Genomic DNA, 15,728 nt, shown 5'->3' on the forward strand with positions numbered 1-15,728 from the left:
AGCCGGAGCTGTACTTTAATTGAACTATATATTTTTGCTGTGATAGTTTTCTACTAGCATTTGCAATGTCCAGCTGTTTAAAAACTGACTTCATTTAAAAGGTCTGATTTATTATTATTATTATTTTGATTAAGGGAGTGGCAATCAGACAGAAATTTGGGGACTCTTCCCAAGACCAGGTTTGTGCAGCCCTGCATGTCAGAAGGGCTGAACAGAAGCAGTCCTCCTTCCACTTCCTGGAGATCGGCTCAGCCTGTTAGTATTTTGCCACTTGTACTCAAAACAAAGTGGAGGTGTTATTAACTGGGATCTTTCTACAGATACTTAGTGGTCTTATGGCAATATTTCCAAGGAACTCTAAATATCAAGACAAAAGTATGAACTGCCTTCTTTGAAATAAGATCTCCTAATCTTATATGCTTCCTCACATTGTAAAACCTGATTTTTGAAGATTTAGAAATGTGTCAGTACAATTGTGCTTCAGACTTGCTTACAGCACAGGTTGCTTGCTGCTTTGCATCACCAGTATGATGTACTGGGTCAGGTCTTCACTTCCGGGACTGTCTGAGCTGTTATACTTGCCTGCCTCCTGATTTGGTGTGCAGTCGCTGGGTTGTGTTACTCTGTCACGAAATCCTTGCACATGCGACTCCCTGTGCACAGCAGTGGACACAGCTGCTGAGTGGACAGTCGTCAGCCCTGAGTGGACAATCCACAGCTGGATGCTGTGCCCAGGTCCAGCATCACCCTGACACACCTGCCGCAGTGTAGGCGGCTGCAGTAATGTAGCGCACCCTGGATGAGAAAAAGATTTGTTTTGTGTGTGTGTGTGTTCTGAAAGAAAGGGTTATTGCAAAAGTGGCTGCTGTTTTGAAACAATTGTTATTTTTGTTATGCTGAGCGTGAAGATTTGGAACAGGAGGCTGAGAGGCTATCGGAAATGGGCTTTGCCTCTGGATGAAGGGAGCCCTCGTCATTTTTTCCACACCACACAGGGGCCCTGCCTGCGCTACCAGCGGCCCAGTTCCAGCTTCCCCTGGGCCGGAGCCAGCCGGGTTCAGCTGGGGTTTGCAAACTGGAAGTGGAGCTGCCTGTAAGAGAACTTGTTTACACAGACTCCAGGCTCCAGTTAAGGCACTTTGCCAAAATGACATAATCCCGTATTGTATGTGTTCCACCAGGCTACCAGAAACTCATGTTAGTGGGACAAACAAAGGTGAGAATGGGAATGAGTTTCTCAAGTTACATCAGAGTACCGTACTCTGTCTCAGGCATGTACCTAGATAAGATCACTTTATTGGCCATATACAGTGTCTTGTATTAGGAATTCTGTCTTTTTTTCGCATACCCCAACTTGCTCTCCATGGGACACACAGACAGGGAGAGAAGCTTGGGGTCAGAGCGCAGGGTCAGCCATTTATACGGCACCCCTGGAGCAGTTGGGGTTAAGAGCCTTGCTCAGGGGCCCAACGGAGTAGGATTCCTCTGCCGGCCGTGGCATTCGAGCTGGCAACCTTCCAACCGCAGGCGCAGATCCTCAGCCGCAGAGCCAGTGCACTGCCCCTGAGAACAGATCACTTTGAGATCAGTTCACTCCTGTGTTTGTGGTATTTGTAGATTTGAATGCCACTGACTGGATCCTGCAACTCCAGTATTCATCTGAATAATCTAAGCATCCTTTTGATGGGCCTGTTTGGAGGTTCTTTTACTATCTGCGCTGCACATTGGACACAAAGGGGTGTTTAACAGTTCTCCTTCAGAGCAGGAAGATAGACCACTCAGAGAGAAAAATACACTTTAGGTTCTGTTGCCTGCTGAGTGATCAAAATGAATAATCCGATGTTAAAAAAGAAAGGGCTGCGTGTGGTTGTCATGCCAGGCACTGAGACGAGTTGAAGAATGTGGATTTGAGGTTTTTTCCAGTGCTCTCAAAACGAAGCTTTTGGAATGATTGTTACTATGAGTCGTTTACATGACCAACCACTGTAGCGTCTCTAACGTGAGCAGGAATAATTTAGTGGCAATTTGATATCAGTGGTCAGTTTACTGCACTTTCTCTTATAACTAAAGCTGTCCTAAATTTGTTTCCAGATTAGATTACAGTGGTGACTAGTCTAACTGCTTGTCTGTTGTGCATCATGGTTAAAACAAATGCAAGCGTGGGATAATGACCCCTTGATGAGAAAAGATTAGGGTGAAGAATCCTGAATATTGCGCATGATGGCGTGGTCTTTTATGTTATATACTGTATAATCCCAACACAAATGTCAAAACTATCTCTAGCCCAGACCTCAGAGCAGCTCTGTCCATACTGGAGGAAATAGCGTCTGATTTTTCCAGACAGCACGGCCTGTGCTGGGTTCTCTGGGCAGAGCACAGCTGGCAGTTATTCTAGTGATAATGCACTTTGCACTACAATTAACAAACTGTTGAAGAGGGACCAAAAAAAGATGCTCCAGGATCACAGTTTCTGGGAGAGGTGCAAAACGTCGGGGGTGTTTGGAACTGATCTGAACGTACAGTATAAATGTGGTGCTTTTCTGAGGCATCCTACCGATCTGTGCATTGCCTTGCTTTGAGATGGCAGCTACACACCTGGTTTTTAGATTCTGGCTGGAGCTTCTGAACAGTTGAAGGAGACTGTGAGTCAGGTGCAGCATTTAGCCTTAACAGCCACTTACAGTACATCTGCCATGTGACTGGAGGGCTGGGTGTAAAAAAGATTTAATGTCCCAGTGCTAATCCTATCAATCCTATCAAGCAGCCAACCCTAGAGACATGAACCTTCTACATACTGTAGAGTACAGCTGGCAGACAAATTATCAACATTGTGGTGCCCTTCACCTCATTTAAACCCTCTCTGATCGTATCAGCCAATGCTTTATTTAAAGCCTTCAAAGCAGAGTCTGACAAGCTCTTTATACAGGTGCATATGTTTTATATCCTGAATTGTTCCCTCTTTCATCTTGGATTAGGCTCTGAAATAACCCCTGCTGCCACATCAAAAGTCCTGGGCTCCTTGCAGTCCCCCATGTGCACAGGGTGGCGGAGGAGCGACTCTGAATTGTGCGCTGGGACTGGTCCCGCCGGGCCTTTCAAGGTCTAATTGCAGCTACTGTACCTCCTCTTCTTTTATCTGAGCAAATTACACCTTGTCTTTCTTTACGGGCTTTGTCAAAACAAAAACATAAGAAAGGCTCTAAATGAGAGGAGGCCATTAGGCTCCTCAGGATCATTTGGTAGTTTGGTAGATCTCATCCAGCTGTTTCTTGAAAGAAACCAGGGTCTCAGCTTCAGCTACAGGGGTGGGGAGCTTGTTGTTACTCTGTGGGTAGAGAGGTGCCTCCTGTTCTCAGATTTCTGCCCCTGGTTTGTGTTTTCTGTTTACTAGGTTGACTGTCAATGACTAAGGAGATATTTTTCTATGAATTTAGACTCGCCAATTAGTTTTGTAATGGCTGAATTTGGAATACTTGGATCAGGTCCTCTAATAATCTTCTCAAGTTCAAGACTCAAAAGATTTAATTCCTTTAGACTGAAGAGTAGTATGTTTCTTACAGCCTCTAATGTATCTGGTCACTCTTCTCTGGACTCATTTGTATGATGGTGACCGTAACTGTGCTGAGGTAGTACTGGTGCCTGCACAGCCTTAAGCTCCCATTCCCTTCCAGGCTGATGAAGTCTTACTAAGATGCACCTCTCCACCTCACCATTAGGTGAAGAACTGGACCTTTGTGCATCCAGCAGCCTTTCAATTGGCTCTTACTGGAATGTGCATCACCTTTGTGCCACTGTTCCAGTGATACCACTGTACCACATCACGTTTATTTCCATTTGAAGATGCTTTTAGTCAGGCAATCGCTGTGTTTAATGCGCGTCTCTCCCCCATGTCGTCATGATAAATAAGAGCTCAGTTGATTTACTGTTTTTAAACATGGAAAGATCTGATCCCACAGTGTTCTACCTGCCCCAGCCCAGCTCGGGGGGACCTGGTGCTGGGCTTTATGACATCTTCAGTTCTTGGAAATTTGAAAAGGCAAAATTATCGACACGCCTGCTACTGATGGCGCGTTACCTGAACCTCCTCAACAGAAAATGTCTTCACCGGTGCCTTTTTCCCCGGCTTTGTTACCGAAAGAAAAGCAGCCCATTGCACATAAACACTCTACAGGCACACGGCTGTGAAGAGTAAGACTCGTAGAGGAAGCAGTGCAGGAGACGGAGGGCGGCACAGAGGGTGAGAGGCGGGGGACGTGCAGCCTGGACAGGGGCTGTGGAGGAGGCGCCCCGGAGGGGGTGAGGGGAGAGGGACAACAGCGCGGTAATGCTGGCTCGTTTGTTCTGGCTTCTGTCTGTTCCCGAGAAGACGTAGACGAGTGTAGCACGGGAGCTCACAGCTGTGGCCCAGACCAGATGTGTTACAACACGAGGGGCTCCTTCTCCTGCCAGTGTTCCCCTGGCTATCAGAGGACCGGGGACCAGTGTGTGGGTGAGTGTTGCGCAGCGCAGCGGGAGGGACATTGCAGGAGGACAGCAAACCCCTGCTGCTGGACTGGCTCGGAGCAGAGCTGCACACGTACTGTCTTATCCTTCCGATCAGCCCGGCTGATGGGCAACACATCAGAAGAGTCACTCACTTTGCCACTGAGACGATTTTAACGAGGCAGGGTCATTAAAACACTATTTGCTCCCAGCTCATGTACATTGGCTTTTAAATTTGAAACCCGCTGAGCTCTTCCTTACCTGAGTGCTCACCGTTAACAGCCCCCTGCGATTAGCTCTCCCCCCTGTAGCACTGCGAGTTTTAAAGGTCACTCCTTACATCACAGCCAGGGGGTTGTGTTTCACAAGCAGGCTCAACAGGACTCGCTGTGAGCAGCTAACGAAACGCTGTCTATTCCGGGGAAGGGCACTGCAGCAGTGGGAAACACCAAGCGAGCCGTGTTCGAAGTTCAAGGGGTTATTCCCAGTACTGGGAAGAAAGGAGCACCTGCACTGAGTTGTTTTATTACAGGGCTACAACGATTGCTCCTAGCAGCAATTCATTTTATTTTCGAATGAGCAGTTATGTAATATCTTGCTCTTGCTCTGTTTTAATGCTTTGTGGTCCATATCACCCCACAGACAAAGACGAGTGTGCTGGGCCGAGTTACTGCATGCACAGGTGTGTGAACACACCTGGCTCCTATTTCTGTATGTGCAATACAGGCTTTCAGTTGGCAAGCAACAATCACACTTGCATAGGTAAGTGACCTGCTGTTCAGCATGTAGGAAAGATCCATTCCTCTCCTTCTGGGACAGTACAGGGCTCTATAGAGATTTTTCAGGCTGGAAAGAAGAGTTAGAGATTGAGGGCAGACACTTTGCAGTGATTTCAAGCTTCCAACAACCACGCAGTGTTTTCATCAGGAAAACAGGATTTCCTCTTCTGAAAACAAAAGCTAACCTTTGGAGCACCCTCTCTAAAGAAACTTAGAGAAGAAACTGTTAAGAAAAGTAAAGCAACTGTTATGCAGTACCTACGGTCATGAACTGGCAGTGACACTTTCTTTCTTTTAATTAGTCGTGAACATTGAAAAACAGCAAACTCTAAACTTTTGAAGTGCTATCGTTAGTGTTTACTGCTTATAAACAACTGCTTTACTCTTGCGCCCGTGTTTTCATTGGGACTGCAGTGTGAAAGTTCATGTCTCCAGGCAGTGCCAGCTGGTAAAATGAGGACTGTGCTGTCGCCCAGCCTTGCCTGAGGCTCCCTGATCAGCCAGCAGCCGTTGGAACTGACCGGTTTGAAGACAGTCAGCTCCTCGTTGTGTGGCCACCCTGTGGCCTTCAGCACTGCCAGTGAGAACTGCGTCAGTTCAAGAACTGAGCGCTCGTCTGTCCCTCACCTCTCCTGCTGGTCCGAGCTGATTCCAGGGGCAAGACAAGATACCTGCTGGTTTCAGAGAGACGAGGGGACCTGAGCGCTTGTGTGCTGTGTGCGATATGTGGGCGTCTGTGTTGGTCTGTGTTGCGGTTAGAGTTCTGGTTTGATTTGGCCATATTGAGGTTGTGACCAAGTGAGATCTTTACAGAAGAAGTGCTGAAGGGCTTGTTTCTCTGACAAATTAATACTCTGCACCCCTGTTTGAGATCTGACGAGTGCTCTTTTTTAATATGAAAGAGGGGACCCTCCCCCCACATTTATTTTTCTATTTCAACCTCTTGTCATATTGTCATGTCCCTGTAAGAAAAAGCATGCCTTCCGCTAGTCGAAATCAGCATGGCTGCATCTGCTGTTGAGAGTAAAGCAATTCGTTTTAGTAGGGAACTCATAGCTACAAATGTATTTGTGCTGCGCTTGTCTTGCAGTTGAACAAATCTTTATACAGCTTTTAAAGGTGTATAAACCACTGAATGTGTTAGTCATACACATTACACTGGGTTAGCAATGAATCTGGTAAGCCTGCAATCTGTGCCTTCATCTTCGGAAAGGGAGACGGTGTTGAATTGAGTACGCAGCACTGTTGCTTCATGAATATCAGCCAAAACTGTGTTCATGCCTTCAACTGTCAGTGTGCCTCCTCATAGTTTCTGAATGGTGTGCTGGATAGAGTCCTTAAAAAGTTGTGTGAGTCGTGACCTCTGTTATTTACCTAGGGAGGAGTCTATCTGTGTTGAGCAGGTGCCTTGTTCTTCGGGGGCCGCGGAGAGCCCATCACTGGCAGGCTCAGAGGGCAGGCCAGGGCCGCAGTTTGCACAGGACACCAGTCTGTTACAACAGCACCCTATGGTGGCGGTGGTGGTGGGGGGGATTTAGAGATGCCAGTTAACCTGCACAGCAGATCTTTGGGCCGTAGGAAGAAACAGGAGCACTTGGAGAAAACCCGCATTAACACTGGTTAACATGCAAACACCACAGATACAGCTGGATTCCAGCCCTGGACCTGTGTTGCCCACTGTGCCATGGTGACGTGACATTGGGAGAATTGTGCAACTTGATTTCTGCTGAGACACACATAAGTAAGAACAGAAGTAAAGTCGCAAAGAGAGGAGATTTTTTTCCTGTGTTGTACTTTGGGTTGCTTGTTGCTCACTTCCCTTATCCCAGAGCAGCAGCAGGGTCTGACTTTCCTTCCCCTGAGCTCTGCCTGTGCCTCGTGTCAGACTGGCTTGGCCTGCGGGGGGCGTGGTGCTGCCGCGGCGCTGCCCTTCAGCCGGCTGCGGTGCTTGTGTTGCAGATGTGAACGAGTGTGAGGTCAGCAACCCGTGCCAGCACCAGTGCTACAACATGATCGGCTCCTACATGTGCCAGTGCGACCAGGGCTACGAGCTCGCCAGAGACTCCGCCTCCTGCCAGGGTCAGTGTCCTTCACCGTCTGCCCTTCTCATCAGCGTGTTGTTCAACAACTTTCCTGCTGCATCCTGATCGCACAGGCAGGGCAGACTGCAGTTGTGAATGAGAACCATCTATTACTGTAGTGCTTTTGAGAAACTCATCTAAGGTCATTTAAATGCGTTAGTATGCAGCCCCAACAGCTAAGGCACAGACCAGACACAAAATATAGTTCCCAAGGCAAGTTACTGAAAGTCAGAGACTGGACTGAGCAACGTCTTTCACCGGATCTATTCCTGAGCCTTAATCTGAGGAGCTTCCCTTCTCTGTTTACAAGAGAACTGAGGAATCCATCAGAAATAGCACCGTCTCTGCCAGCGGGACCCATCCCAACACTGGCTGATTTATGTAAAGCTGCTGAATGAAATGTGAACCGCCCTTGAGATGTTGTCCAGCTTCAGCTTTGGCTGCGGCTGTGCTGGCCTTTACTGAGCGCAGGTGAGGGAGGGCTCTCCACCTGCTCCTCCTGGTGGGCTCGCTGTGCTCAAAGTCATGGAAGTCACACACCTCTCTTACCCAGCCTGCCCTGCACTGCCACCGTCTCCCCTCGCTGCCCGGGGGTCACTCTGCTCTCCCTGGTTTCCTACAGACATCGACGAGTGCAGCTTCTCCAGCTACATGTGCCAGTATCAGTGTGTGAACACCCCCGGGGGCTACTCCTGCTCCTGCCCAGAGGGATACCAGCTGCAGGGAACAAGAATGTGTCAAGGTACCGGCCTCCCTGCCGCTGACATACTGCAGGAGTCCTGTGGGGCGGCTCCTGTGCCCGGGAGCGCTTTCCTGGAGGGGGGGAGGGGTGCGTTGCGTTTGGGAGAGGTGTGGGTAGCGGAATGTGGGCATGCTGGCCTGGGGAGGCTGCTGCAGTCAGGTAAAGTCAACAAGGCAGCTTCATCTCAGCCCTGGCTGTGCTGCGTTTACACGTGTGCCTGGCTAATCTTGAGATTCAACTTGGTTTTTTTTTTCTAATAAAGTAAACAATGGTTTAGATTTCTTTTCCTTAGAAAACACTTGGCACACTGGAGCTCCCCGATGACACTGTTGTGTGGTTTGCCAGTAGCCCGGGAGGCTCACGAGACGTCTGCAGGGCGGCCCGGGCAGGGCGCTGGGTCGGCCGGCTCCGAGCAGAGCACAGTGTGGCCGCTGTGTTGGAGACCTCTGCTTTCTGCTGGAGAGGTTTTCTTCCCTCTCAGTTCTAGTCAGGCCCAGGCGTAAACTGGAAGAACCAGGGGGCTCTGTGTTCTCATTGTCCTGCCCCTTGCCCTTGCGAACAGCCAGCCTGACCAGACTGGGCAGCGCAGACATGGCCTCGGCAAAGAGCTGGGAAATGCTGTCATGTCTCTGTTGAAAGGGATCAAGGGAATAGAAGCAAGAAACTAGAACTGGTGTGTCAGTGCCTTCTGAGGAGGCTACTAACATAAGTGCTGAAACCGTTTCACCTTGGAGCACTGTGTCCCACACTGAATTTCTGAATGACCAGTGAGGCTCTGAGGTAACAGGTCCTGTGCTCTCCGGCTCCAGGAGCAGTTGGGCCTAATAAAGTGAAAGAGTCAGGCCCTTCTCCTGCATCTCAGAAGCAGGGTGGGGAGCCACACCTGAGACTCTTACCCCACAGCCCCCCTGACGCAGGGCGCAGAGTGTCTGACGCGTTGCACAGTCTGACTTTCAAACCCACTTTGCCTCATTGCCCTTTCTCCGCGTGTGCAGACATTAACGAGTGCGACTCGGGGCACAACTGCCGGGAAGACGAGAAGTGCTGGAACTACTACGGGGGATTCAGGTGCTATCCCAGGAACCCCTGCCAGGAGCCGTACGTCAGAACGGCAGAAAAGTAAGTGCGCCCGCGGAGACGGTGCAAAAATGTGTGGAGCTGGCAAGAAAAAAAGGGCAGCAGGTTTTTACCAGACATCTCTGCGTTTCCATGTTTCCATGTTTACACGCCTCAGTTAATCATACATGAAGAGGTGGGGGCAAGGCCTTTAAAAAAATAAAGCCAAAATCACAAATGTATGTACAAAGCTAGAAGCAGCAGGTCAGAAGAATCTGTAGGTCTGTGTGTTTCATCGTAGCCCTACCTGGGCTAACCGGGCTGAGCGACCTGCTCACATACACCCTCTCCAGCTGTCACACACAGATACAAGAAGGTACATACTGCAGGTGCCTTGGATCAAGAAATCTTCTTGATAAGTTCGTATTGATCATACTCATTCTCGTTCTTTATACTAGAATTTTTCAAATGAATTCTCTTTTGTGTCCTGCAGTCGTTGTGTCTGTCCATCGTCGAACGTGTGCAGGGGCCTGCCGCACTCCATCGTGTACAAGTACATGAGCATTCCTTCAGACAGGTCCGTGCCAGCGGACATCTTCCAGATCCAGGCCACCAACATCTACGCCAACACCATCAACACCTTCCGGATCAAGGCTGGCAACGAAGGAGGGGAGTTCTTTCTGCGGGTGAGATCTGAACGGCTGCTCAAGCTGCACACTCTCCCTCAGCAGTGAGCGTTGTCCAAGCCCTTAGCAAACTACACCCTCTCCTCCTCGTCTGCTTTCCAGTGGAAGTGCCCAGCTTCCTAAATCTAGCTTGCGTTTAACAGCTCAAGTTGGTCTGCAGCTGGATAATGAGTGCTGATTGCCCTGGCTGGTCCTCTGCGTGCACACAAAGCACAATGTGCAGCTCTGAGCAATGGGCAGGAGCCGAGTGCAGGACCTGAAGGTCCAGACAGGGCTGCTGGAGGATGTGGAGAGCAAGGAGGGGTACAGGAGAGAGGGCAAGAGGGGTGGGCCAGGAGGCCCCCAACCAGCACCATGGGGGTGACGATGGACTGAGTGGATAGATACAAGTCGCATGGCTGAGTGCCCAGGACCAGCTGAAATTAAATGTAAATCCTAAGAGCTTGAGTTCTGGATTCTGATTTAGTTTTAATCCTACTTCAGCACAGCCTAGTATCAGAAGGTGTGCTCAACACTCGACACAGGGCTGGAGCACAATGAGGACTTGTTCAGCCTCCAAAGGCCACCTTTCAGCACCACCCAGCACTGTGTTTATTGATCTTTCTGCAAATGTGCTCTGCATATGTTTGCAGACCCAGGACTGCCAGGCGAGGATGCAGGAGCAGGGCTCTTCCATAGCCCAGAGCTCAGTTTCCATTCTTATCAGTTGCATTTTCTATCCAACTTTTCTCCCCATTTACTTTAATGGCGACTTTACAGAATCGCATCAGCTGTTGCGAAACGTCGTGACCTCGGAACGGAAACACTGTTTCTCCAGGAGGTGCTGGGTCAGACCACACATGGCTCAGCTGTAGTAGGACTCATGTTAAACTGACAGAGGCACAGATTCAGGGTTACAATCCAGTGATTTTGCAAGCTCTCCATTGCTTGCAAACTGCTTTAATTCACATTTATATTATTTGCTGGTATTTTTGACACCTAGAAAACATGATTTATTTACTTGTTGTTGCAAGTTGTTCTGTAATACCGCTGTGTAAAATCTACAGGTTTGAAATCAGGCACTGAAATGTGAGTTAACATTGTGATCCCAGATTAATACAGTAAGCGTATAAATAACAGGAGTTAAGACAATTGTGAGTATTTTAGTGATATCAGGATTTCCTGAATGATGTTTTTGCATTTTGTTCAAGACATCCAAAACCTTGTGTAAACAGAAGCTCAGCAGTAAATGCCTCTCAGTTCTCCCTGGTGTTTCACCTGGGCTCCTGAGCTTGACTTGGTCAAGAACATGTGAGGATTTTTAATACTTGCATAAAGCCTCCCCCACAGACTCCTCTGTTCACTCTCAAAGAGGTGTCGTGTCCCTGATGTGGCTGAGCAAGACTGATGGCCTGTGCCTGTGCTCTTCTCCCTCTCTGTCCTCCCCAGCAATCCAGCAACGTCAGCGCGATGCTCGTGATGACCAAGCCGCTGTCGGGACCCAGGGAGCACATCGTCGACCTGGAGATGATCACGTTCAACACGGTGATGAACTACCGCTCCAGCTCCATCCTGCGGCTCACCATCATCGTGGGACCCTACCCCTTCTAACTCCTGCCCTCACGTCTGCAGCTGCTTCATAGCGCTTCATTGTAGAGTTATCAAGTAGGCACAGTATAGCCACTGAACGCGTTTATTGCAAGAGTGTACAAATGGCTTCAATTCAAGTCAAAGGTGATGTCTATGAAAGACGACATTTTTTGTTTTCCTACTTTTTAGTACTCTGATGCTTAGAGAAAGCAACAGCAGCCAACCACTGGGTGCCAGTATCTCAGCGCGGGCCTGAAGTGTAAATGACGTAACAGAAGCGTGAGACGTCCTGGAGCCCTGGGCAGTGGGTCCTGGGGCACCTGACACCAAGCACACAAGAAACTAAATAAACTCCACTTTCTTCCAGCTTCTGGAATAACACATCTCCCAGATCCCATAACCCCGAAGGCAGGAGCTTCCCAGGCACACCTGGCCGCTCTCTGTGGTCTGAGGGCTGGGGTTTGCGCGCCGGATTGTCGTGAGCGAGTCTCGGCTGTGCATCCAGCCCTGTGTGAGGCTGCGGTCCTGGCCTTCAAGCACGTCCCGCCCAGCATGTCCCTTCTCGACTTCACACTTTTTTTAACATTTGAGATTGACGGGGTTTTAGTAAAAAAGCTTTTTATTCCTTTTAAATCTTTCTAACCAAGAGGGAAAAAAGATATTTCCTTTTGTTAACAGCTAATGTTAACAGCTAATTCCCAACGAGTGTGAGTGAACCCATAGAGCACTGATGCTGTGGGCAGGCAGACTGAGCATAGCCCTGCAGCTGGCTCTCGAACCCGTAACCCTCTCTCGCTGGGCTCCACTCAGCATGGTTCTGGGTTTTGGACAGTTTTTCACTGGCTGTTTTCTTAGACCGGGAAGCTCCACCTGTCTCAGCAGCAGGTGGGGCAGGACTTAGTTAATTAGTTTGCCATGGCGCTGCTGCAGCTGGAACCAGGAAGAGAAGGTGAGTCCTGGTGCCGGCTGCTGCTGCAGTTTTTAAGTCTTCAATCTGATACTGAAATTCGTCATAAAAAACACAGAAACCCTTAACGTGTAAAAAACAGATATCAAAACTTGCAAAGTACAAAGGAGTAATGTTTCAGACCGACTATTTTCTTGAAGATGTAAATCAATGCTGTCTCCAGCAGCTCGTGGAGTAGGGTGGCTGAGAGATGCAGGTGTGGTGTGGGCGTGGCATGGGTGAATAGTGGGCGTGGTCTGCTTGAGATGTGGTGTGGTTTGGGTGCACCAGTGGAAAGGACGTGCACCCAAACCACGGGGCTTCTGATTCTTCTACGCTTCTGACTGGCGCTGCAAATGTGACAGCTCCAATTACCCTTCCATCTCACTGACCAGCTCCTCCAGCTTCCACCTCATTGACCCTCAGGTGGGCTTCCCATTAGAACTACCAATTTAGAAGAGATGAAAACAGCACTTTTGCTGGTCTCATCAGTCCAGCAACATCGTGTCATGCGATACTCTGGCGCCCTACCAATTGGTCTGATGAACATTTGCTGAACATCTTAAGTCAGAAGCAAAGACTAATGAGACTTTCCACTGCTACAGTCTAAAACGTCTCCATGCACAAGCAACAGTGGAATAAATATATTTAATCAGAAGAGTCTCTGATAAAATTGGAGGATTAGTGGGGTGGCTGAAAACCTTTCTAAGCATTAGGAAAATGGTGCTAGTTTCAATTACAAATTGTTTAATGCACCCATGACAAAAATGGAGAGAGCAAGAAAAAAGAGAATAATCCTGAAAAAATCTGAACCCAGTTATTGAAGCACAGAATAATTACTGAGGGCACGAACAGTCAGCCATCCCTCCTCACAGATAGATGGAGGGTATGTTTATTTCTCTTCAGGAATGTTTTTGGTGTTTCAAAATGAGTTGATTCCAGTCCCTGCTTGGAAACTGGAGGCAGTTCGACCACAAAGGATTCAAGCTGAATAACTGAAGAAACAAACACACTGCCAGGCTCACCAGCGTCTGCTCCTTTTCACTCCTCCGGGTGTTGTGCAGGGTTGTGGGGTGTCTTGCTACACATAGAACTACAGCTGTCCTTGGTCATTGCTTCACCTGGTAGCAGCATTTCCCTTAAAAAACCAAGCACTGGGTATATCTTCAGGGGAGATCAGTTATGCATTTTACTGGCAGGAAAACAAAAGTTAAACTTTGCATGAAGCATAAAAAGAAGACCAGTGGTCTAATGGGAAGCCAGATACAGTTTTTGCAGCTCCCTTTAAAAGTAGCCTCTAACGAGATTATTGCCCTTTCTGGAAAAACACTGCTCTCTCTTATCCTTGAGAAGACCTGATTTTTTCGGATTCATTTGTTCGCTCCGAGTTTAGTCCAGTATTTGAACTGTGTTTTTCTCCTTCCCGAAGTGCAGGATTCGTCATTGGTTTGCCTCTCTTCTTCCTGCTTGACTTCACAAGCTGCTCCCTGCTGATGCAAAAGGCAGAAGAGAGACTGTCATCGGGGCAGATATACAGATGCGCAGCTGTGTGCCTGGCTAATACAGGGCCTCCCGTCACATGTTAATCCAGACACATAAGCGTATTGCTTCTGTTTTCCAGCCTGTGTAACTCTCAGCATTTTATTACCTATGAACCTGAATATGTAATTGCTTTTATACAATTGTTAATCATCATATACCAAGCTGTGTGACTTTTTATGTATTTTATGCAAGACATTAAGCCTACAAGATTTCTTCTGTAAAAAGTGCCTTAAACATTGTAGAGCTGCAGTTTTTTTATTCTTCTATTTAAAGCTGTATTGTTTCATGTTATAAGATTGGAAAACTTTTACTCTGATGTACAAAGTAATTTTATAATGAAATAAAACTGAAATCTTTAATTCTTTTCCATGTAATGCCTGTCTAACAGACTGCTCTCTGGGGCGTCCTCTTAGAACTGGGAATGGGAATCACTTCTTTACACAAAGGGTGGTGGCTGACTGGAGATGCCTCAGGCAGAGCAAGCCAGCTCAATTCAGCAATTCAGTCTCCCTGTTGCTGTTGTGGGTCCACAAGGTGGGACTGCAGGTGTGAGCTGTTAGAAATCATTACAACACTACATGAATACATGAGGAAACGGAATACAGCAGGCAAGTCCACTCTGGTACGTTTTCAGAAACGTTGTTCCAGTCCGGTGACACTGTTACTGGCTCCAGACAGAACACCAGAATGGGACACAGCATGGGTTTGACCTGAACTTATCTGGGCTCTGCAGCTCATTCTGCAGGCAGGCCAGCCCTTCCCACAAGACCTGAGACAGCAGCCAGTCGGCTGGGGTTCGAGCCTGGCCAGACAACGTGCCCATGTGAACCTACCCCCTGATGAATTTCTTCGTGTCTCTCCTTTTCAGAAAAGAGAAGAACGAGAATGCCCTCTATTCTGAGAAAAGGCTTGGCAGCAGGATTGAAAGAGTGGGGCAACACTCCCAGCATTCCTGCTGCGGGCAGGAGGTTGGGGCAACACTCCCAGCATTCCTGTCTCAGGGTTGGGGCAAAACTGCCAGCATTTCTGCTGCGGGCAGGGGGCTGGAGCAACACTCCGTTTAGCTAGGAATTTTTTTTTAAAAAAGCATCATGTAAGAAATGTGTTGAGTTTCTTTTGGGGGAAAAGGGAGCAGATGAAAGAGGTTCAAGATGCAGTTCGTGACTCAGTCGGTGTAGCTAGCCCCTTGTTCGAAATAAGAGAAGAGATTGTGTCTGCATGGCTCAGTGGCCACGAGGGTGGCGAGCCCTGGGCAGAGAGATTCGCTGAATTTCTGGCCGCGCGGCCGGAGAGCAGCCTGAACCCCTGTTTGCACACGTGCCTGAGGGGGCGCGGGGCCGGACTGGACGCACGAGGGTTGGGGCTCAGGGGTGAGCAGGAAAGAGCTGTCGCTCAATCTTCTGGAGTGTCTTGTGAAAAATACCACCAGGGCAGTGCGCTGATCCCTGGCCTGTTGGGCAGAACAGTGCAAGACTGTGCTGGAGTGGTTCTGAACCTTTCGTATCAGCCTTACCTAATATCAAGAGGCTGTTTGAGGAGATTTAAAGGGCTATTCCTTCACTCTAGGGAAACCCCTGACTTTCTATTTTTCTAAAGAAAATTTGAAGTCTCTTCTCTCCCCTGCAGTGCTCAGCCTCGGGAATAGTTCTGACTCTGATCAGCTTTGAGAGGTCTAATATGGAGCCACTGAAAAGGAGGTCTTTGTTAATATTGGATGAGAGATAATTAGGAGGGAAGGTTTCATTCACTGCTCTGGTGGCCTCTTCAGTGTGATTCTTCACTACCCTGAATACACAGGCAGCTCTCCGACCCTGGGCAGTAGATGCTTCAGTTCTGCCGTAGAGG

At 48.5% G+C, this 15,728-nt stretch overlaps 1 protein-coding gene across 7 annotated transcripts in view; it reads left to right on the plus strand.

Annotated features, from left to right (window-relative positions):
- efemp1 (EGF-like fibulin extracellular matrix protein 1) overlaps nt 1–14,257 on the plus strand; it is a 39,412-nt gene extending 25,155 nt beyond the window's left edge. For 3 of the 7 annotated variants that reach the window (XM_088934442.1, XM_088934443.1, XM_088934448.1), the window contains exons 5-11: nt 4,367–4,489; nt 5,125–5,244; nt 7,221–7,340; nt 7,965–8,084; nt 9,080–9,203; nt 9,634–9,826; nt 11,255–14,257. In XM_088934442.1, the coding sequence (XP_088790568.1) occupies nt 4,367–4,489; nt 5,125–5,244; nt 7,221–7,340; nt 7,965–8,084; nt 9,080–9,203; nt 9,634–9,826; nt 11,255–11,416 (962 nt within the window). In that variant the 3' untranslated portion in view covers nt 11,417–14,257. The remainder of the gene's footprint in view (nt 1–4,366; nt 4,490–5,124; nt 5,245–7,220; nt 7,341–7,964; nt 8,085–9,079; nt 9,204–9,633; nt 9,827–11,254) is intronic. The other 4 variants (XM_088934445.1, XM_088934447.1, XM_088934449.1 and 1 more) reach the window with 2 other exon arrangements.
- Nucleotides 14,258–15,728: the final 1,471 nt, after the last annotated feature.

Source organism: Atractosteus spatula, chromosome 15 (assembly GCF_055471065.1).
Source record: "Atractosteus spatula isolate fAtrSpa1 chromosome 15, fAtrSpa1.hap1, whole genome shotgun sequence".
NCBI lineage: Eukaryota > Metazoa > Chordata > Actinopteri > Semionotiformes > Lepisosteidae > Atractosteus > Atractosteus spatula.